The following is a 22,562-nucleotide window of genomic DNA, read 5'->3' on the forward strand; positions in this document are numbered from 1 at the left end:
CACCAGTTCCCCTGATAGTAACATCTCGCATGGCTGTGGGACACTTGTGACAATCGAGGACTCAATATCAATGCTATTACCCAAAGTCTGAACCCACAGTATAAGTTTGGTTTGCTCCTGGTGCCACAGTTTGCTGGTCTTTTTTTTTTTTTTTTAAAAAGATTTTATTTATTTATTTATTTATTTGACAGAGAGACAGAGAGCACAAGCAGGCAGAGAGGCAGGCAGAGAGAGAGGAGGAAGCAGGCTCCCCACTGAGCAAGGAGCCCGATGCGGGACTCGATCCCAGGACCCTGAGATCATGACCTGAGCCGAAGGCAGCGGCTTAACCCACTGAGCCACCCAGGCGCCCCTGGTCTTTTTATCCTGACCTCAGGAGCAAGAAACACTTTTCCACCTCCACCCCAAAGCAGGGTTCAGTGGCATCTGCGACCAGATGGGCTGCAGGAGACTCGCTGCCCTCTGGGCCTGGGTCCCGTGGGAAGTGGCCCAAAGTCTGAGCTCTGCAGAGCTGCCCGGCAGCCCACAGACCTCAGCATTCCACAGGTGGCTCCACAGCTCGGCTCCGTGAGCCGCCCAGCGCTCGCTCGGCCAGCGGGGCACAGCTGTGGGGCCCCCTCCAGATACGCAGCCCAGGAACCGGCCCCTAGCTGGGGAGAGAGGGCAGTGCTCTGGGGGAGCAGTCTCAGAGCGGGGCCCGTGTGCCGTGCACGTGCTCGGCACCGCTCTCCCTGCCCACCCTCTCCCAGCTGGCTCTGGTGACATCTCCAGACGTTTTGGCTAGAACCCCGGTTCTGAAAGATGCTGCCACGCTGTCAGCTGTCTGGAGGAGGGGACCAAATCCATCACAGCACCATTGGTCCAACTTACTTTCAACACATGCCCCACGATTTCTAGAAGCAGGAAGGTAGGTGGTGCCCCGGGGGGACGGGTACCGACGCACCGGGGTTGACCGTGGTGGTGGAAGGAAGGAAGGAGAATGGACAGGGGCTCTGGGCAGGGACCCATGTCACAGCAGGGGCCCCTACATGTGCGGGAAGTGAGTGACCTCATCCTTAGTATGGACATCTCCCTGAAACGAGCCTATTGTAATCTACTGGAGGGACGTGAGTAAGGAAACGATTGTTCTTAGGGAGGAAAAATAAATTGGAACCAGCTTCTTCGAGGGGAGGGCAATTTACCGACCGCTATCACATTTAGGATGCACACACCCTTTGTTTCAATCCAGCTGGTGGTCTGGGAACACCGGGAAAGCAATGTGATGAAGAGTCAGAGTTACCGAAAGTAGTCCAATGCCGCGCTGTGCCTTTCACGGAAAGCGTGGCAAACAGAACAGCAGACGTTGGAAATAAGCATAAAGTGATTTCTTTACTCTGTCATGATCAGCAGTCTTGAACTAGGTCCTGAGTCATAGGGCTCGGTAGTGACTTTCAGCCTACCGAGTGGGCACCGGGTCACAGAAAGGCACATTTGACCTCTGAAAACAAATGTCCCTGTAATCAGGGACATTCAGCCCCTGGGCCAAGCCCGCCCTGCGGGACTGTCCCGCCATTTGCCTGCCCACCCCGTGACTCAGCCTTGCCGCCCCCAGAGTTTCTGGAACGTGTTCCCCAGCCCTGAGTCCTCAGGGGCCGGGCTGCAGCTGTCGTGAGCCCAGACAGGTGGCTCCCACGTGGACTGGGAGGTTGGACTCGCCCGTGAGGTCTGAGCTGGATGGGACATCCCATGCTCCTGGGGCAGCCAGGCCTGAGTATGTCACCTGATTTCTGGGCCTGTGCCAGGCCGGTCTTCTCACTGCCATCTGTCAATGGGGGATAAGGAAACGTAGCCCGTGTCCGTCAGGGACTGGTCTCGAGGGTCAGACTAGGCAGTGAATGCAATCAAAGGCAAGGCAGAGGCTTCTGGCTGAACAGGCTCTTGGTGCCACAGTCCTGTCCTCCTTACGACAAGGTTGCTTGGACCCTGTGGGTTCTCAGGGGCCCGTGAACTCCCCACTGGGGACGTTCAGCTCCTTTGAACTGGGTTTCTGCCACCAGAGCCCAGATGGATGTAACTACAGGCCGTTCTTGGCAGCGGAATGATGGTTTCTCAGGTGAGTGCCCTTCGCTCTTCCAGCTTCTTGGTATTTCCCTGGGCTCCAGCAGTCCCAGCTGGCCTTTGCACGTACCCCCTACCTCCCCAGTACTGTGGGGTGTGCAGCGTGGTGCGGGCTGCTTGCTGAAGGCTGTGAGTTCTCCAGCCTCAGGTGGGATGGCTCCCACGAACTGGCTGCTTGCCCTCTGGGGAGGAGGGTGTTTTCTCGCACAGGTGTCTCGGCTTGTGGCTGTGGGCCCCAGCATCGCTTATGCTTCAGGTAGGAATTGGGCTTGTGAGTGTCTGGGGGAGGGGGGAGCGTGGGGGGTGTGCTCAGGTTCACCAGAACAAGTCGGGCTTCTGGACCCAGCTCTGCCACTTATTAGCTCCGTGACCTTGAGCAAGACCAGCAGCCTTTCTGAGCCTCTGTTTCTTCATCTGGAGAATGGGCGCATGAGAGCAGAGCAGCTCCACTCACTGCTCTGCATTGCGTCTCCGAGGAGTAAATGGAACGATGCTGGCATTGCCCCTCGAGGGGCGCCAGGATTACAGAGGAGCTCATGAAGATCACAGATATCGTCCCTTACATCGGCTCTGCTCTCCTTCAAAGGCTGTTTTGAGGACCCGCTTTGAAGCGTACACCAACTCAAAGTCGGTGTTATAACCGTGATGAAGAGGCTGAGGCCCAGAGAGGTTTGGTGACTTCGCCAAAGTCACACAGCTGGGACGCTGCAAAGTTTGGACTTGTTCCCACTCTTGCATTGTCCTGGGTGTTTGACGCTGGTTGTATCATTAATGGAATTTGTGGAGATTGGAAGCGTCCAGGCAGAGGGAAATCAGGATGACAGCAGACGTCACTGGGAGACAGCTGGATTCATTACATCGAATTACATGGAATTGGACACATGTGGACATTCGGCCTTAAAAGGTGTAAATTTCATATGACTCAACCCAGGTGTGTAGATACACGCTCCGCCTCCGAGAGTGCCTTAGGTGGGCACTAGGTTCTTATGGGATGGGACAGTCTTTCCCACAGACAAGCATGTTCCTGTGAGTCTGGGAGCTGGCTCCCTCATCCTGGGGGTCTGGCAGGACTTGCTGAGTGTCATCGTCCTTCCGTGGGGCTCTGGAGACAGAGCCACATGGCCCTTAGTGAAAGGGCTGCTCTGGAGTGGCCGCAGCTGTGATAAAGCAGTTGTGGTTCCCTCTGAAGACCGCAGGGAGCGCCGTGGGGCAGGGACAAGGCCACAAGCCCGTCAGAGCTTAGCCAAGGGAAGGCAGGGAGGGCGAGTGGGGCTGGTGGCCTACTTCCTCTCCTGTGACCAAGGAATCATCGGAATGACTTTCCAGAGCCACGACTTGGCCCCACGATTGGGTAGAAGAGGACACAGGGTAAGTGTCTTGGGGGTTGCTGACCAGCCGGATGAGTGTGAGCAAGTGACACAGACCAAGACACGGAGACCCACCTGGAGAGACGAGGAGGTGGAAGACTTTTTTTTGGGTTTGAGGGTCCCGGGGCAGAGAAAGAAGGACGAGGACAGGAGTGTGTGTTCCTAGCCTAAATCCGTCGAACATTTTCCAGGCAAAATCAACCGTAGCTCTTTGCAGGAAAGACCTTTGAGTGGTAGGAGCCCAAGCCAGGCGCAGGTGACAAGGTGGGATGGAAAGGGGACTGAGTAGTCTCTCTTTGTGGTTGCAGATGTGGCGGTTCCAAGTCCCCAAGGGAGCTGAAGGTTCTGGGAGCCCCAGGGGCAGGGGACAGCCTCGTGGCTTGTGCTGGGGCCCTCATGGGGGGCACAGCAAGGACCAGCAGGGCTGGGGGGCTTAGCGAGAGGTGGATGCTTGGCGGAGGTGGGAGCTGTGGGCTGGTCTCTGCGTCCTTGCGATCCCCTCTTGGGGATTCCCAGATAAGACTGTGAGACCCCAGAGCTTTTCCATAGTGACTGGGGAAGAGCCACCAAAGTGAGCGTCGCAGGCAGCACTTCCTCCTGGCCTCACATAGCTCCTGGGTGGTGTGAAAGCCCACTGCAGGGTAACAAGGGCCTACGGGAGAGACGCCGTGACGGCCGTTTCACCCGCTTCCCGGGGACAGAGAGGGAGACCTGGGAGATGAGGGGCTGAAGGAGTCACACGTCACACTCGAGCCAGAGCAACTCTTTAATGTCATCTGGGGAGGGAGTTGGACCCCAAAGGGAGTTACTACTGGGTGGGGTTCACCACCTTTCCCACGAAGAGGGGGCTCTTGGTGTTTCTGTCGTAGATGATGATGAGGAAGGGGCTGTTGAAGTCGACACCTGGGGGCATCGACATGGGGATGGCTTCCATAAACGTGGCCCCGGCAGCTTCTGTCCCTTTCTCGTCGATGGTCAGCACAGCCTTATGCACCCCCTGCAGCGAGAGAGGACACCGGCCTGTTCTGAGTGGGGCCGTCCCTTTCCCCAGGCCTGGGAGCCAGGCCCGAGGAAGGGGATGGGGCCCGGGGAGGGGCTCACTCAGACCTCCTCCACCTGAGTGTCCTTCTAGACCACAGCCTCCCTCCCTGCAGGCAACACACAGGCCTTCCCCCTTCTCCAGGCCTTGCCTGACTCCACCGGTGGGCCCTACTTCTCCATCTTCACCAACGTTCTCAGCCTCCCCGGGAAGCAACCCACAACCCCAACAAGGAGACGTTCCTGCCATTCATCTTACTTGGCTCCTGCCTTGTTTCCAGTGTCAGATGTCAGGCGCTCTGGCACCCAGGACTTTGAGGGAGGCCTTCCCTGTGCCCGGCCCACACCAGGCACTCAGTTCCCAGCCAGCCATTGAGCTGTGGCTGGATCTTTGGTCACTTTCCACTTTTCTGAATAAATGACATCTTTAGGTGAAATCAGTCATTCACTCAGACCCAGTGATCAGCCAGTAGTTCCCGGGTCACAGATGCAAGGGACAGAAGCCCTTTGAAACCGCTGAGCCTGAGCCTGTCTTGGGAAATATGGGTCCATAGAGGCCCAAAGAAGGGAAGGCCCTGGCCGAAGATGACCCAGAGGGTCAGCGGCACCAGCGCAGAGGAGGTCTGGAACCTGGCAGATGCCTGTGAGGCCCCTTCCTCCATCGTCACCTGCCCACGTTCCAGTCCCAGGACATCCAGTGACACTCCTCCGGGACCTCAGTCTGCAGGTGCTTCTGTGTCCCTTTGTCCCTCCCCCAGCCCAGCTCTGAGCTGCAGCTCCATACACACTGTGGCACCTTCTGACCCACGGACACCAGGGACAACTGACCTTGGACAGCTTCAGGGGCTCTTTCTCCGTGATCCCCGAGAGATCAGCGTCATTGCTGAAGACCCTGGTGATGCCCATTTTGCTCAGGACGGTTTTCAGATCGTAGGTTCCAGAAATGGTCAGTTTGGGCAAACGTAAACTGGCAGACCTGGCATGACAGGAAACAAAGGGGTGTCGCACATGGAGTGTCTCATTTCTGGCTCTTTGTCCCACTCGGCGGCCCTCTCCCTCCCACACGAGGACTGGAGGTGTGAATGGGTTTATTCCATTTCTTGTTTTTCCAGCCCCTGGGGCCCGAGAACGTAGAGCCACAGGGATGGGTTTGTCCTGCCAAGTCTGAAGGGGCTGGCTGCCTCCTCTCTCCTCTGAGCAGCCCTCCGGACACTCCCCTGGGGAGCTCTTAGCACACAGCCCTGCAGGGTTAGGTCCCCCCAGATGGGGACGTCTCCAGGGCCTGAATCAAGGGTCTGCCTGTGAGCTGACAGGCATGGGGCTCCCCGTGAGCGGCTCTGGGTTCTGCCGCCCCTTGTTCTCCTTCCTCAGCCTCTGGTGCAGTATCATAGGGCGAGGTCGGGGAGAAGACGTCTTAAAACTGCTATTTTAATTTTAACCTTATGCTCGTCTGTATTTTCATATTCACTTATATATGTTTATTATGTCTTCTTCTGGATGTTAATTTTACCTCTTAATTCAAATTTTAACGTATTTGATTGTCTTTCTATGTTCCTACCGCACACATTTATATGGGTGCGTGTATTTTGGAGTGCACCCGACAAACTAGTCCCCAACAACTTGGGCATCGTGTGACTCCCGAGGGACACACGACTCGGGGGTGCGGGCTCACTGTCACTTCCCTGTGGGGACCTCATCAAGCTGCACGGGTCTGGTGACAGAGGAACCCAAACCCGCCTGGGCCTTTGCTTTTCTGGTGTCCAGGCGGGCCCTCTCCGTTTAGCCCCAGACTGTCCCTTCTCTAACGCCATATTCCCTGCCTGTCTTTCCAGAAGCCCGGGTCTCCCTTCTCGGTTGTCCCGGGCGCGTGCTGGCGTAGCTCTCCCCGCTCCGGGCCCTGGCACAGGGAAGGGGCAGTGTCCGTGGTGAGGGAGGGGGGAATCCCCAGGGACACAGGACTATGGCCTCCTCCCCCTGGGCATGTCCCTTTCACGGAGCCCAGCCGGTGCGGCGTGAGTGTCGCGAGCCTGTGTCCAGGACAGCGGGTCACGTGCAGTTGTCCGGTCCACCGGCTATGGGTCTACCCTCCCTCCCCATGGCCGGCCCGACGTGGTGGTATCCAAGTCGTTCTCGGTTTGGGAATCACCTGGTGTGTCTGTTTTCCAGGAACTTAGCCAGGACTTCCTTGGTCAGCGTGTCCTCCAGGTGGTGCATTTTGCCCTGGTCGGGGAGGATGAAGATGGCGGTGGCGTTGCCCACGTAGTCCATGAGCAGCACCCAGCTGGACAGCTTGTTGCAGTGGTGGACGTCGAACATGCCCAGCCGGCTCATCATGGGCACCTTGACGGTGGTGTGCTCGTCCACGTGGAAGTCCTCCACTGTGGTGTGCTCCGCCTCGAAGGGCTTCTCCCATTTGCCTGGAGAAGTGGGGGGGGGGGCCGTCAGCCAGAGGCGGGAGAAGGTTGGGACAATGTGGGGGGATAAACCAGCCCTGAGCCTCCTTGCTGGGATCCTGCTGTTGGAAGGAGCTTTGATTTCACCACCCGTAAAGCGGAGCTGCGGCAAAGTCTGCTGAAAGGACTTTGGGGAGAGCAATGCGAGACCCGCGAAGGATTCAGAACGTGTATCTGATGGAGGCGAAGGGATGCCAAGCCTCGTTGCAGAGCGAGCATTTTTACTTGTATTTCATGCTTACTTATTTGAGGGGGGCTTGGGAGGTTCTACATGAAAACGACTGACATCAGCCCTACTCAGCACCTCCCTGTCCAAGTCTCCCTGCCCCTCATTAGCGGGCGTTCCTTGTCATTCAGGGAATCACTCTCACCACGACTCCAAGCCCGTGTCTGGATCACTGTGTGGAACCCAGGTGCCTGGGCAGCTCCTCCCCACCCTCCACCCCCCACGCCAAGAGAGCAGCCCCATCCGGGCAAGTCAGAGTGGGAGAGTGCCCCGGGCACCCCTGCCTGCACCCAACTCTCCCATTGTACAGGGACGGAGACTGAGGCTGGAGAGAGGCCAGACCCACCAGAAGCCTCACATCAGAGCTGGGACCTCAGATGCGCTTGCTGCTCTGGCCCCGGGCTCTCCGCTGGTCTGTTGCCTCCCGAGCGAGGAGCCGGCACAGTGAAGGAACTTTCTGGCCTCGCTCTTTACCCCCACCCCCTCCAGGCCATCTCCACGGGCTGTTCCGCTACCTTAGAGCGCCCTCTGTGGCCCACAGGGCCCCCACGTTGCCACTCCTCAGGGAGGAGGCCAGGCTGACATTCAAGGTCAGTCGAGCACCTGCTGTGTGAGCGTGCGGCCCCGTGTTCTTTGTAACTTGTTCCATCCTCACAGAAACCTGACAACGGTATTAGTATGTCCCCATGACAGAGGGAAGACCTCAAAGTGGTAAGATGGCTTGCCGCCCATCAAAGAGCTAATAATCGGTAGGGGAAGGATTCCAACTCTGGTGTTTCTGACGCCAAAGCTTTCCCTCCTTCCACTGCACTGCAGTTGTCAGAAGTTGTGTTCTAAGAAACCCCATTCCCTTCATACAATCTGCTAAAACCGCCTGTTTTTAGTCAACTCCCTGGTGGGGGCTGACAAGGCACACTAGGACATCAAAGGCTCTGAGAAGTCCCGCAGAGAAGATGACGATTTGACTGTCCCACCCATCATCATCTGGCCTTAGTTGATCATGGAATGTATGACGGTGGTTAATTGGGAAACCAATTAATGCACGTGGAGACACACCACCCTACGCATCCTGGATGGCTATGGAAAGTTTAACAATGGTGTGTTAGAGAATATTTTTGGATGTTTTTATGGGAACAAGCTCAGGCTGGTGTTGGCAACCTTACCTTTAAAGAAAATGTAATTCACCAGAGCGAAAGCTGTGTCTTTGTCAAGGTCTTGGACCAAATCCACAATTTTCCCTTGGGTTTCCTTCTCAACATAATCGTTGATCTGTTTCTTGGCCGCTTCAGTGTCCCCGAAATTGATGGAGAAGGCTTCCGAGTGGTACAGGTTCTTGACATCCTCCAAGAACTTATCCAGTAGCTTCATGCCCTTGGCGATGAAGAGACCATTGCCAGTGGTCAGCTGCAGCTGGTTGTCTGGGTGGTTGAGGGTGCGGAGGAGTTGCTGGAAGCCTTGGTGGACCTCACCCTCTGCTCTCTCAGTGAGGTTGAACCTAAGGCCCTTCATGATCTCGGAGTGAGTGTCACCCTTGGCCCCCAGAGAAAGCAGCGCAAAGGCGGTCGCGATGCTCACGGGAGAGAAGAAGATGTTGGTGGTGTTGGACCCATGTGCCACCTGGCGGTACATGCTGAAGGCGAAGTCGGCCAGGTTCGGGGCAATCTTGTGGCAGGCCGGCTCCTCATGGTGCTCATGATCGTGGTGGGGTGCACCTGTGTCCTGGACAGCGGCTCCCGGGGGACTCGTGGCCAGGGAGCGGGGGGTCAGGCAGCACAGCCCCGCCAGCAGCAGGAGGCCCCAGGGAACGGAGGATGCCATCGTCCTGCAAGACAGAGAGGAGGGGCACCACGCCTTAGTCAGGTCACATGGCAAGTTCCCCGGCTGCTGATTTGACCCCAGGTGGAACATCCAGTTTACTAAACATCTACTATGTGCCAGCCCCAGCCAAGCACTCTCCTACATGCTCATCAGGGAAAGACAGAACGGTAATCAAGACTTTACACGGCTCACCATGTGCCGAGCCCCATTCTATGCACTTATGTTGTCTCATCTCATTGCCCTCTTGCAATGATTATGACCTAGGGCACAGGACCGTTGTCCATTCACAGAGACCGAAGACCAGAGAGGTTGAAGTCATCTGCCCCAAGGCCACAGAGCAGGAAAGTAGCAGGATAAGAATCACAGACCCAGGCCATCTGCGTGGGAGTCCATGCTCTTGATGGCTGCCCTACCCCCTGCAGTGGCCCTGTGTCTTACATAAGGGGAAACTGAGGCACAATGAGCATAAGAGACTTGTGCACAACTACCCAGGAATCAGGCCAGATCAGGTTCATGTACGACTGGATGTGGAATGGGAACATTTCCACTGAGTCTTTTTATGTAACGGACATGAGGCTGCTGCCCAGAGAGGGTAAGATTCTGCCCAGGGACACACAGCCAGAACCCATGGAGCTGCAGGGCTGTCCCCATTCACCCCTCATGGTGAGTCTCAGCCCCCAGAGCTTCTGCCTGAGCTGAAGGGCAGCCCCACACACGTCTGTGGCCTCAGCCGCATGAATGCACTGTGGTTCCTGCAGTCAGCTTACCTGCTCGTCCTTGTCACCACCTGTGTCCCAGCTCTGGGCTCGCCCGTGATGCGGGCAGTGGGTAGTAAGTTGGGGGTTGTGTGGTTGTGTGTGGGGTGGGGTATAGGAGCCTCACGTGTTCCTTCCAAAACTTCTGCTTTCTCCAAGCCCTTCCATCCAAGGCCACACCCTGCACTCCCAAAGAGTTTCTTTTGAATCAAACAACAAAATGAAGCCCAACGCTGCTTTCTCTTCACCGCCCCTTTTCTGGCCTTCGTGCCTCTAAATCATCCAGACCGGACGGACCGCACATGACGCAATACGTGCTTGTATTTTTCTTAAACTACAGCGGAAACAGAGCTGCTGGTGTCCGCACCGGCTCTGCCGAGGTCCACGGCCCTTGGCTCCTCTTCGCTTCCCTGCTTGGGTTTGGCGTGGACCTTCACGGTTTGCAGAAACCCCTCATCTTTGTGGGGCTCAGAGATCATGAGGGATTTGGGCCTCTGCAGTGTGGGGACACCAAGTATGCCAAAGGCCTCAGGGGCTGTGGCTTCCAGCCATGATGGCACCGCTACCATCCCCTTGGCCTTGGGCAAGCAAGTACCCAGCTGTCGAAGCCGCGGTGGGGGAAGACCTAAATGAGTTTCCCCTGTACTAACGTTGGATTCTCAGAAGCTATTTGGGTTTGGTGGAAGAAAATGGACTGAGACTCCCGTTGTGGGGGTAGGGGGTGGATGGGTGCCCTCTCCCTCCAGGGGCTGCTGGTCTGGGCTGAACTGGGAAGGGGCCACAGCCGTGGTGAGCCCATCCATCTCGGTGGGTATAACATCACCGATTCTGGATGCTTCTTTTTACAGTAAAAGGTCTGAGGCCCAGAGAGGGTCAGGGCCTTGCCAAGGTCACACAGCACATCAGTGACAAAGCTGGAATGAGTCTTACTTTTTCTGCCACTTGACCTGCAGACTGAGCTAGCTGTGTCCTCTGGTCTCAGACGGTGAATGACAGAACCGGACTCCGACGGACCCTCACAATGGGTACACAGGAAGCGAGCCATCCCCTTACCGGGTCAAATTCTAGATCCACCCACGAGCATAAAATGAATGATCAGGGGTGACCCAGTAGGGTCCGGGAGAGCCGCTGGGACATCAACGACCTGCTAAGCCTGGCACTGAATAAGTCCACGCATGACCAAGCCGGGATACGTTTGGGCCAGCAGCCTTGGGGACATGACTTCACTCCTCTGAACCTTGGCTTCTTGTCTTGGAGAAAAGAATCCCTCGCTGGGCAGATGTGAGGGAGGAACAAAGCGGTGGGTGGGCGGGCGGGTACCTGCTGGGTGTGGAATCTCTCCCTGTACCTGCGCACAGGTGGTGTGCACGTGTAAAAACCAGCAGATTTCTTCCTGGCTGGTTGCCACATTGCCCAGGACCAGAGAGTTTGGAGAATTTTCAATTCAATTCTCCGAGTGTTTATGTATTGCCTCCCAGCTGCTGCCGAACCCCACACTGAGCGAACACTAGCACCGGCATCACTGTCCCGGTCATCACCCCCAGTAAACAGCAGGTGTTTCATGCACACTGTTTCATCTAATGTCCCCTCAATGCTTACCCTGTGGAGCGGGAATGATTATCAGCCCCATTTTATAGATGGAGAAATTGAGGCCTCCGGAGGTTGAGCAACTTACTGAAAACCACAGACTTGGATGCCTATGAATCTGGGATTTAATGCCGGGCAATCTGGATCCCAGAACTCGGCATTCCATCCTTCTCTGTTTACAAAGCTGAAGCAAGAGACCTTGAGATAGAAAATGCTTGAAGTGGTCGGGCTAGGTGAAGAGGGACAGGGTCGCTTGCGGCTCAGGCCAGTGGCTCTGAGGCCAGAATTCCACAGCAGCTGTGTGACCTTGGACAGGTTAACTAACCTCTCCGAACCTCCATTCCTGGAGAGGACAAGGGTGCACTTCCTCACAGAGCTATTGTGCAAGTTAAATATGTGCAAAGTGCCAAGAAATGCTTGACACACAGTCAGCTGTCGGGGAGACTTAGCTGTTGCCAATATCTGGATATTTCCGAGTGCCACATGGGAGCCTGGTGGCCTTGGCCTTGGTCACTTTTGTAGCCCCCATTTCCAAGAACTGATGACAGAAAAATTATATGCTTCCCATGCTGCGGAGATCAAGGCTGGGGGCTGGGGTGGGATGAGAGGAAAGAGGGCAAAGATTGTCTGCATTGTGCCCAAGAGGACAGAGAGGTTGAACAGTAGTCCAAGGTCACCCAGCATCAAAGAGGCCTCAAGGCCAGCCCAGCCCAGCGGGGTTTCTCCCATTCCCCAGCTGGCTCCTAAGACCCAAGAGAATTATGTTGGCGGGAGGAAGAGGTTAGGGAGGGTGAGATCTGGGGCCAGCTGACCCCAGTTGGAATCCTGGGTCGTGTGCAATTTAGAGCAAGTTATGAGCTTCTCTGTTCCTGATTTCCTTATCTGTAAAATGGGCATAATCTCAGGAACCACCTCAGAAGGTTTCTCTAAGGCTCAAATGGCTGACCGCAGCCGGCAGGCTCGAGCGAGGGCTCAGGAGCACAGCTGAAGCCCTGAACCTGGGCCCCGTCTCCAGGGTCTCTAATCTTCCATTGTGCACGAGGGCGCCCAGAGACCCACTGAGCACAGGGGGGCCCAGCGTGGTTCTGTTCTGGGCGTCTCTGCAGAGGACAGAGGCCCGATGTGTGGCTGGAACTCTGGGCTCTGGTCCTGCCTGGGCTCCCCACTGTCCCTCTCTGGGCCTTACCTTTCTCACCCGGGGCAGGGGAAGCGCAGGGAAGGGGGGGAGGCCAGCAGGACACAACCAACAGGAGGGACACAGGAGCTGTGCCGACAGAGGCATGCTCCTTCCTGGGGTCTCCACTTCCCCACGGCTCACTGAGGGCCAGCGTATTCGCCAGTAGGTACTGGGGAGGCCCCAGGGCAGGCTTGGGAGCGGTAAGGACCTCCGGGGTTACTGTTGCCATGACAACAAGGGGTCCAGCCGCAGCCTGTTCCATCCTCCCTGCGTCCCCGGGACCTGCCTGGCAGCGTGGGAGCCGAGGCCTCTCGGGAGGCTCTCTCCGGTGGGAAGGCATACTTACAGTTACTGTCCCAGGCCGGGGCCGGTGACCAAGGCTGAGGAGACAGAGCCTTGTCTCTGGTTCCTATTTAAGCCGTGGACCCACAGGGATGATGGGGGAGGTTGCTGGTGAATATTAACTAAGGTCACCCCAGTTATCGGAGGAGCAAACAGGGACTAAGTCCAGAGGCCACCTCTGAGCTGTCCACCCACACCCACCGGTCTGCGCCCCTGCCCGGGCAGCCCAGGGCCCTCCGTCCCATCTCCCAAAGGGAGTCATTGTGCCCGGCCCATAAACCGTGGCGTCCTGCATTCACGGAGAGGTGGTATGACTCAGGCACTCTTGGGGACAGCATTCCTCTGGTGGCCTCTCCTCCCACTGGGGAATTCTCAGTGGCTGACCCAGCAAGAGCTACCATTCACCCAGCCACCTTGAGATGCCTCCTGCCGGAGACACTCTGCGGCCTTGGGAGGGGCGGGGAAGTGAAAAGAACCACCTTTGTTAGAGAAGGAAACCGAGGTCCGGAGTGGAGAGGCCAGGCTAGCCCTGGACACGAGCTCTGTTGACTTTCCCGAGGAGGAACGGGACCATGACTGCTGCTGACACAGCGGCCTTGGGCTAGCACCGTCAGGGATGTGCACAATAACTTCTGTAAAGGGCCCGGCACACAGGGCGCTTTTCATCGGGGTCTGCTCAGCCCGGCTCGCTGGGCTTCTCTGGGCAGGACAAGGCTGAATTCTTCGCCAGCCTCAGCCTGTTTCTGTTTCCATGGGGTGTGGCTCCCAGCAGAGGAGTGCGAGCCACACAGGGCTTGAATTTTCCTGGGAACATGGCCCTGTTCTGGGGCTGCTGCAGACCCCCAAGGGGCTGGCGGTGGGGAAGGTGCCGGTACAGGGTTGAGAGTGACTGGGCCTCCCTTGACTGCGGTCTCCTTAAAAAACCCAAGGTGGACGGCATCCCTCTGGGTGTGCTCTGACAGCTGCCCCGCAGACATTTGATGGAGCTCCACAGACATTTGATGGAGCGGCTGAGTGCGTTTGTGTCCCTTCTCTCATCCCCTGGTCCCAAACGTGAGACTGTGCCCAGTGAACAGCGTGTAGCTTCCTCTGCTACACAGGTTCAGACGTGAGAACCCAGCTCCCCTATTCGCTGACTGTGAGATCCCACACAAGCTGTTTCACCTGCCCATGCCTCAGTTTCCCCACTTGTAAAATGAGGTTTGAAACGGTACCCACCTTGGTGGGCTGCCGTGAGGATTCAATGCGGCCGTTCCGGGTTAGCTCAGAGCCTGGGGCTGGGTGGGCACAGCGAGCCCCTTATGAAGTGGTCCTACCTGTGCCGGTCGGTCTCCCTGGTGTCACTGAGTGGGGGCGGGGGCGGGCTTCCAGGAAGGTCTCCCAGGCTTTTTCCCCTCAGCTGGCTGGATGGGCTTCTCCCCACTGGGGTTCTCCATCCCCTCACAGCTCAGAGAGCTAGTTGACTGGGGTGAGGCCTGACCTCCATACCTCCTGGGCATCTCTTCCTCGCCCCATGCCTCAGTTTCTCCATCTGTACAATGGCCTCCCTCCAAACCCAGCTGCCCCTCCCACTTCCCACGGCGGGGGGGTGGGCCGTGCCGAGTGCCCCACCTTGCACGCTGTTGCCAAGCTTGGCTCCCACAGCCCGGTGGCCTCAGGGCTTGTGGGAGGGCTCTGCCCTACCCCCTCTACCTCCAATCCTTGAGCTGCGGTGGCCTCCACACCTCCTGCGGCAGCCTCCTCCTCCTCCTTCTCTGGGACTCTGTATGCACCTTGAGCAGCACACGGTCTCTGCCAGCCTTGGAAGGAGGCTCTGAGTGTCAGAGGCAGCAAGTCCGGGAGGGGCGGGGAACAGGGACAGGAAGCCACCTTGCACAAAGCCGTGGCTAGCCAGAGGGTGCAGCTGGCCCTCCCTGACCCAGGCAGCCCTGCTTGTCACCTGCTCTTCTAGCTGCGTCCAGCCTATGTGACCCTGACGAGTCACCCAGTCCCTCTGAGCTTCTGTAAGAGGGAGGGTCGCACTGGGCTCAGGGGGTTCTTGGAGAGAGAAGGTGTCACCGTCTTGGCCTAGGGCCTGGCAGGGCATCTTGGCAACTTTCCAGGACCAGCCGTAGAGGGAAGGACTGAATCACCTGCATAATGCCCAGTGGGAGCCCCAAGGAGGCTGAGAAGGGTCTTGTGCATGGGAGACGTGTGTGTCGCAGACTTTGGGCTGGGTACAGAAGGGCTGTGAGATGTCCCAGCAGGGACTGGGACATTAGGAGGGGAGCATGTGAGGGGCTCCGGGGCCCTGTCCCATCGGAGTCCAAGGTTCCATGCTCAGCCCTTCCTCATCTCCCCATCCTTGTGCTCTGGGGTCCCCAACCCCCTGGGATTTCCTGCTGCAGAGGAGCTCCTCTGGACAAACTATCTAGGAAGAAGGGATGGGAGGATTTGGAGCAAGAATGGAATCCTGGTGGGAGTGGGGGGGGGCACCCAGTAACCATTCTCTGCAACAGTGTTCCGTGAACCAAGAGCGGTGGTGGGGAATGTCTTGCCAACTTGCTCACTTCTGGATCTGTCGATGGTAGCCTGGCTCCCAGGGAGTGAGTGCATCCTAGGAACATCTTGTGGGCTAGTTTAAATAGGAAGCTTCTGGGGGCACCTTCCCAGACTCGGGGCCCGGCCTAGGGGTGGGAGTGGGATGGAGAGAAGGCTGAGAGCTGAGCTGTGAGGTCTGCGGTGGTAAGGGAGTGAGGGGGAGGGTGTGCGAGGGGCCCTGGGCCAAGATCAGGCAGGTCAGGAGGGCGGAGCCAGCCACCAGCAGAGCTCCCTGGTGAGTGTGGGGACCAGGACTGTCCCATGTAACACACAGGCGCACCAGTCTCTCACAGCATGCTCCCACTTGGGTCCCCCTGTGCTCACTATGGGGTCCCTCCCCTCCAGGCACCGGCTCCCTCCTTCAGTGTGGGGTGGTGGTTAAGGCCTGGGCCCAGGAGCCAAACATCCTGTTCAAGTCTGAACTCCACCCTGTCCTTCAAGAGAACTTCACCGTGGACACTCCCTGTGCCTCTGTCCCCTCATCTGTAAGAGGCAAGATGAGATCTATCGCTTGTATCAGGATGGTCAAGAGAGCATGAGATGATTTCATGTAAGACCGAGGGCAACCTCAGCCCAGGTGGGCCCTAGGTCGATGCCTACCGTGGGATCTTTGTGGATGGGGCCCGGGCCTGGGAGCCCGTTCAGATGCGTCCCCAGGATCCGAGTAGGAGAAAGACATGGGGAACAGTGCTCCTTGTTCAGGCACGCCTCTTTGCATTCAAGCTTCTGCTGATCCCAAAAGGCCCCAGTCCCCTCTCCTGGGCTCTGAGCTCATTTTGCTTCCTGGAGGCCAAGAGTTGGGAGCAGAGCACCAAGTTGGGTGTGGGGTGGTTGGAGCCCCGTCGACTTGTGGGGCTGATCTCAGAGCCTTGGTTTTCTCATCTGGGAAATGGGGATAATGAGAGTCTTTTTCTCATGTAGTCGTTGTGAGCCTCAAATGAGGGGATGCCTGTGGGGTGTTCTACCCCAGGCCTGCTTTGTGGGCGCAACCGACACCTGCATCCGCCTCGCCAGAGCCTGTTCACGTTCAGAGGTTAGTTGGATGCTCCCAGCTTTCCCTCCCAGGACGTGAATTAAATCGCCCCGTGAGTTTGCCTCCTGTTGGCATCTTGCAAATCATCCATCTTTCGACACCCGGGTGTGTGGTTCCGGTCTCAGTTTTTCTGGAAGTGTTTGGCTTACCCACGGCTTCTCGTTTTCACTCTTCCTCCTTGCTCGGAGGAGAAGAAAGCAGATCTATGCATTGTAAGGGAGAGAAGGGATAAAGCACGACTCTATAGCTTTATGCCCTACGTGTTAGAATCAATAAAACCATTATTCGTATTATAGCTCACATTTTCTACACTTCCCTTTAACTTCATTGAATTTATGGGCCATTGTGGTCACGATGGCCCTTCAGCTTTTAGGAGACTCAGCTTGTCCTCATTTAACGAGGGAGTCACCATCCTAAAGTAACTAGGCCATCCTAAGAGAAATACCACTAGACTCTGGAAGTTATTTCTTTTCTTTTTTTAGTGATGTGTGCCAACCTTCAGCAAGCATATACGTGTATTTGAGCGATGACCCCCCGTTTCAGTTCCATCGTCATCTTCTCTGCCTCCCCTGGGAGAGGAAGGGAGCAGGTGCGGCAGGGGTTCTCCCAGGAACCCTGGCGAGCACCGGCTGTGCAGGACTCACCCCTGTGTGGGGCCGAGGGAGATCCCGAAGGACTTTGGAACTTGTTTTTCAGAAATTCAAGCCCTGCGTGGGTAGCTCAGATAAGAAGGGCATTAGGGATCTTTGAACTTGCCCACCTCCGACCTTGGGTTGAAATGGTTCGATTCACCTTGTTGTCTCCTTTCCTGTTGACTTTAAGCCTTTCTGTTTGCTCGGTCTTAGCGAATCTTTTGCTACTCTTGTTTGGGGATACAAACCCCCAAACCGACTCCAGCAGGGTCAAGGGCTTCCTGTCTCCTGGGCTCTGTCTGAATCCCGTGCAGTAGATAGCATTAATATCCTCTTAGTACAGATACAGAAACTGAGGCACCAAGAGTTCTCCTGAGGCTGACAGTATGGCCGATCTGCCTCCTTCTCCCTGCCGCATCCCTCCCTCCCTTCCTCTATCTGTAGTCATCATATGGGGTCATCTTCCTTAATTCTTCCCACCTATTAATGGATATATCATCTATTTATTCACTCACTAAACGTCCTGTATTGATCACCTCCTGGCTCAGAGTTTGCAAACGTAGAAGGTGTGCTCTCCCCGCTGCCCAGAAACTTGCACCCTGCTGTGGGTTGAGCCTGGGGACCACAGAGCCCCTTTTGGATGTCCCTGTGAGCGAGGATAAGGCAGAGGGATGGAGAAGAGGGATGGGCTCAGAAGATAAGCAGGAGGCAGGAGCCACAGACGAGGGTTGACCTGGGGGTAAGCGCCAGGAAGGCACTGGGGCTGACTCTAGGGCTTCCTGGAGCTCTGCTGGAGTCCACATCTCCAGACTTTCTCTTCAGTTCTCTTTCTGGCAACTGCTCCAACCTTAACCATAGTCTCCCCATCCCCTGGTGATAGGAAGGACCACAGACTCTAAGGGCAAGTCCACAGCCAGCTGGTGGGACCCTGGGACACAGCGCTTTTTGGCAGCTTTCATACCTGCCTCTCCCTATGTCCCATTTCATTCCTGGGGCTCAATTCCCCATCACCCGCCCCAGGAGCCCCTCCCTTGCCTGGGTACTAGTCCTGGGCGTCCCCAGAGACCCGGCTTCCCCTGAAGTCCTCTCTGGTGGACACTATTCTCCAGCATCCCTGAACTGGGGGGCCAGGAGAAAGTCCTATTCTCCTGGCCCACAGCTGTGTCCAAACCTCTCCTTCTCTGGCAATCAGGTAGTTACCCTCCCTGGACAGGCCCACCCTCTCCCGGCCTCATCCCTGACATTTGCAGGCCTGTGGACCATAACCTGCACCATGGGGGCGGGACAACAAGGGCCCGTCTGGTCCATTCTGCATCCCTCGGTGCGGCTGTGGATGGCTTTCTGAGCCCTTAGCCCCTTGCTTCCTGTCCATCTTACCTCTGGTGGCCTTCTCTTTCACCCCCCCCATATGACCCATCTCTTGGACTTGCCGTCGGGTCTGAGACATCTGGTCAACTCTTCGTCTCCAGCTCCCCTCTTGCTATACCCCCCTCACCTGTCCTCAGCGCTCTCGGGCCTGCGGGTGTAGACACGTGGAGATGGTGAGGTGTGACCAGCTTAAACCTCACAGGGTGTCACATCAGCCACTCTCCCGTCACTGCCTCTGCAGTAGATAGAACAACATCTCCAGAGACAACCACATCCTAATCCCCAGGGCTTGTGAGTGTGTCACTGTGAAAGCGACGTTGCAGATGTGATGAAGGTCGTGATCTTGAGACGGGACATTTACCCGGATTTTCCAGTGTAATTATGAGGGTCCTTATCAGTGAGGGGCAGGTGGGTCAGAGTGAGAGAAGGGGATGTGACCTCAGGAACAGAGGTCGGGGTGGCATGAGGAAGGGGTTTGCAATGCAGGAAAATATGTGAAATTCAGATTTCATTTAATCAGAACACAATCACGCTGTTGGTTCACCCTCCACGGTTGCTTTCCCAGGGCGGTAGCCACATCAGATCATGGTGACAGAAACTTTGTGGCCTGCAAAGCCTAAAACTAGGCCTACAGACAATCTGGTTTTTCCAGAACAAATTTCCTGATTCCTGCCTAGCACCACAGATCATGCCAGCTCGTGGTCCCTTGGGGCCGTGCCTCTGAGGCTGCTGGCTTTTGACGGAAGGGTGGCCGACTCAGTGTGTCCCTGCACATCTGGGGCCAGGACGAAGTCACTGAGGAGACTTCCTGCCCCCTCAACCTCCCCATGCTGGGGACACCTCCTTCCTTGCTGCTTCCAGAGCACATGTGGTAACACATATCGTGAGAGCTGGCAATTATTAAGCACTTAGAACATTCCAGACACTGTTCCAAGCATTTCAGAGAGATTAATTTTGTTCATCCTCACGACAGGCCTGTGACGTGGGTACTTTGGTTATCCCCATTTTACAGACAAGAAAACTGAGGCTCATAGAAGCCAAGCCTGCCAGCTCTAGGTCCCAGAGCTGGCGAGTCGTGGAGGGGAGATTGGAACCAGGCTGTGTGACTGCAGGACAAGGACTCAGCTCGGACATGGGAGTGTGGTTACCTGAGTGGGGGGGGCAGCCTGTTTTCCGACTCTGCTGAGCGCAAAGTGGGGGCTCAAGGCTGCTGGATGAACTGAAGTCAAACGAACGAAGAAGCAGAAATGGGATGTTTTGGGGCTCCTGGGTGGCTCAGTCGGTTAATCGTCTGCCTTTGGCTCACATCATGATCCCAGGGTCCTGGGATCGAGTCCCGCGTCAGGCTCCCTGCTCAGTAGGGAGTCTGCTTCTCTCTCTCTTTCTCTCTCTTTCCCTCTGCCCCTCCCCACTGTTCATTCTCTCTCTCTCAAATAAATAAATAAAATCTTAAAAAACAAACAAAAAGGAGCAAAAAAGGAGCGAGTGTTTCTTCTATCATGTGGTTAAGGCATCTTGCCAGGGCTAGAGTGTGAAAATCTGTAGAATGCTCCTTAACTCTAGGAAACAAACTGAGCGATGCTGGAGGAGAGGGTGACGGGCATGAAGGAGGGCACGTGATGCAGTGAGCACTCGGTGTTGCATGCAACTGATGAATCCCTGACCTCTACCTCTGAAACTAGCAATACAGTGTATACTCCTTAAATTGAATTTAAATTTTTAAAAAATGCTATAAACGGGCATGGGGCAGGAAGCTTCCCAGACTGAAAACAAGTTGTCTGTTTGAGTTGGAAGCCATCCTGTGGGGAAGGGAGGCCCCCACCATGGGGAGGTGGAGGGAGAGGGGCAGAGGGCTCACAGCCAGGATCTAGAGGGGCGCTGTCCTGCTGGCCAAGCCTGCCCCCCACCCCCAAAAGCTGCTGCTCTCATCTGCCACCTCTGTTTGCCCCTTGAGGAAAGCGGAAGGGCTCAGGGAAGACAACAGAGCGAGGGCTGCCTTGGGATGGTGAAATAGCACCGAGCGAGGGGATTGCGTCATGTTGGCTGTGCGTCCTTCCCTTCTCCTGAGGCTGACTCCGCCTGGCAGGTGCAGGGACGGCTCCTGGGTCCTGCCGTCCAGGAGCGGACCCTGCCCCCTCCCATCTCCAAATGTCCACAGCCGAATCCTGGCACAAGTGGCTCATTCTCTGCCTGGGTCCCGGGTGCCAGGCACTATGTACACAAACTGTCCTCTTTCCAGTAGCTCTGCAAAGAAGGTTTTATTCTAGCCACTCTGCAGGTGAGGCTCAGAGAGGATAAACAGGATGAGTCCACGAAACCTCCCCAGGACCCTCCCTTCCCTCCCCCTCTCCACCTGCTATCACCTGGCACGTGGGATAATTGCCTCCCTGTTTTCCTTTTCATGTATTTACTTTTACCGAGGTGTTATTTACATGCAGTAAAACCATAAATCCTAAATGTAAGGCTCAGTGCATGTTTACATTTGTGCACTTTTGTGTAACTGGCGCTCTCATTGAGATACAGAGAACCAATCCATCAACCCGGGAAGTTCCCCAGTCTGTCCGTCTTCCAATCTCCCACTGAAGGTCACTTCTCCTTTGGACTTCTGTCTGCATAGGTCAGTTTCGCCTCTTCTAGAAGAATGTGGAGAGAGTGGGAACATGCACTGTGTACTTTTTTCCGCATCTGGCTTCTTTTGTTCCACATCATGTTCATGAAACTCATCCTGTATCTGGCTGAGTACAATTCCATTGCAGGGGTGTACCACAATTAGTTTCTGTTGACAGAGGTCTGGGTGTTTCCTGCTTTGGCTATGATGAATAAAATGCCTATAAGCACTCATGCATGAGGGTTTGTGTGGACATGTTTTCATTCTCTTGGGTGGACTAGCTAGTTAGAGGGTAGTAGATGTTCAGTAGATGTTCCTTTACAAGGAATGACTTCCTCCTCCCCACCTTCCCCTCCCGATGTCCTGGGAGGGCTTCCAGAACCGCAGTGGGGCAGTGGCTCAGACCCCAGCTCTGCCCTCCATGCTGAGACCTGGGGCCGGTTGCTTCACCTACTGTCTGGAATGGGGATGATAATCTTGACCTCTCCGAGCCCCAGCGAGGATTTCAGGAGACACTGATCATGGAAGCTCGAGTCAATAAACATCTCTCAGCTTGTGGTGGTGCGAGGCTTGTTTTAATGGCGCGCCGATAGAAATGAAGTAATTCAATGAAATGGCTGGGAACAAAAAACAAACTTGCTCCAGAAATTTAGTGAGAAATCAATGATTTCCATTCCACTTAAGCAGGTTGTCAGGACCTCGTATTCAACTTTCCACTTTGCAGAGTGTTGGGCAATTTAGATAAACAAAGCTTGGTCAACACTGCCTGCTGTGAAGAAGGTCTGGGCAGAGCAAACAACGGGGGCTGTGTGTTTTCTGGGCCCCCCTCCGCTGGCTTCCCGGGACTTTGGTAGAAATCCCATGGAATTTGGGGACGGTCAGAACCAGTCTTGATTCACTGTGGACAAGTTACTTAACCCCTCAGGGCTTCACTGACCTTGTCTGCAAGTGGAGATTCTGTTTTTAAGGTCTTAGGGTGTCTTTTAGGGTAAAGTGAGTCAATGTATCTATAAAAGATCGGCATGCAGCGAACACCCAGTAAATGTTGGCTCCCCTTCTTTTCTTCTTTCCTTCTTCTGTCTCAGTCTTTTGGTTTGTTTTGATCACAAAGAAGTAGGAGAATGATGTCATTCAGAGTATACTGTATCCAGTAAGAGATTGCATATGTAGAAACTAAGGTATATGCATAGAAGCTTCTGGAAAGACACAAACCAGTGATTATTCCGGAACAAACCCTTCCCAGGTGGAGTGACTTTTACCTCCTTCTGTCTATTCTTGTGTGCTTATGTTTTCACAACAAGAATAAGTTGCCTTTATGGAAAAGAAAGGAAAGTTAATTCCTTTTAACTTTATGATCACACATAAAGATGTTATATTTATATATATGACAATTTCTGGGAGGGTCTTTCTTTTTTTTTAAAGGTAACTTCTCCTGGATTTCTCTTTCCCTTTTTGGCTTTCCTCCAAATGCCCTCGCCCAT

The 22,562-nt window shown here is 55.5% G+C and overlaps 1 protein-coding gene across 2 annotated transcripts; it reads right to left on the reverse strand.

Moving 5' to 3' along the window:
* Positions 1-4,217: 4,217 nt before the first annotated feature.
* On the reverse strand, positions 4,218-14,870 carry SERPINA1 (serpin family A member 1). 2 transcript variants are annotated; one of them, XM_080808817.1, is made up of 5 exons: positions 14,553-14,870; positions 8,345-9,003; positions 6,649-6,919; positions 5,331-5,478; positions 4,218-4,461 (listed from the first exon to the last, which is right to left on the reverse strand). In XM_080808817.1, the coding sequence occupies exons 2-5, from the start codon at positions 8,997-8,999 to the stop codon at positions 4,273-4,275; spliced, it is 1,263 nt and encodes a 420-aa protein (XP_080664943.1). In that variant the 5' UTR covers positions 9,000-9,003; positions 14,553-14,870; the 3' UTR covers positions 4,218-4,272. The 2 variants fall into 2 exon arrangements, with proteins under 2 accessions (XP_080664943.1, XP_080664942.1); XM_080808816.1 differs by lacking the exon at positions 14,553-14,870 and adding an exon at positions 12,865-13,064.
* Positions 14,871-22,562: the final 7,692 nt, after the last annotated feature.

This window comes from Martes martes (assembly GCF_963455335.1).
Source record: "Martes martes genome assembly, chromosome: 7".
In the NCBI taxonomy this organism is placed as follows: domain Eukaryota; kingdom Metazoa; phylum Chordata; class Mammalia; order Carnivora; family Mustelidae; genus Martes; species Martes martes.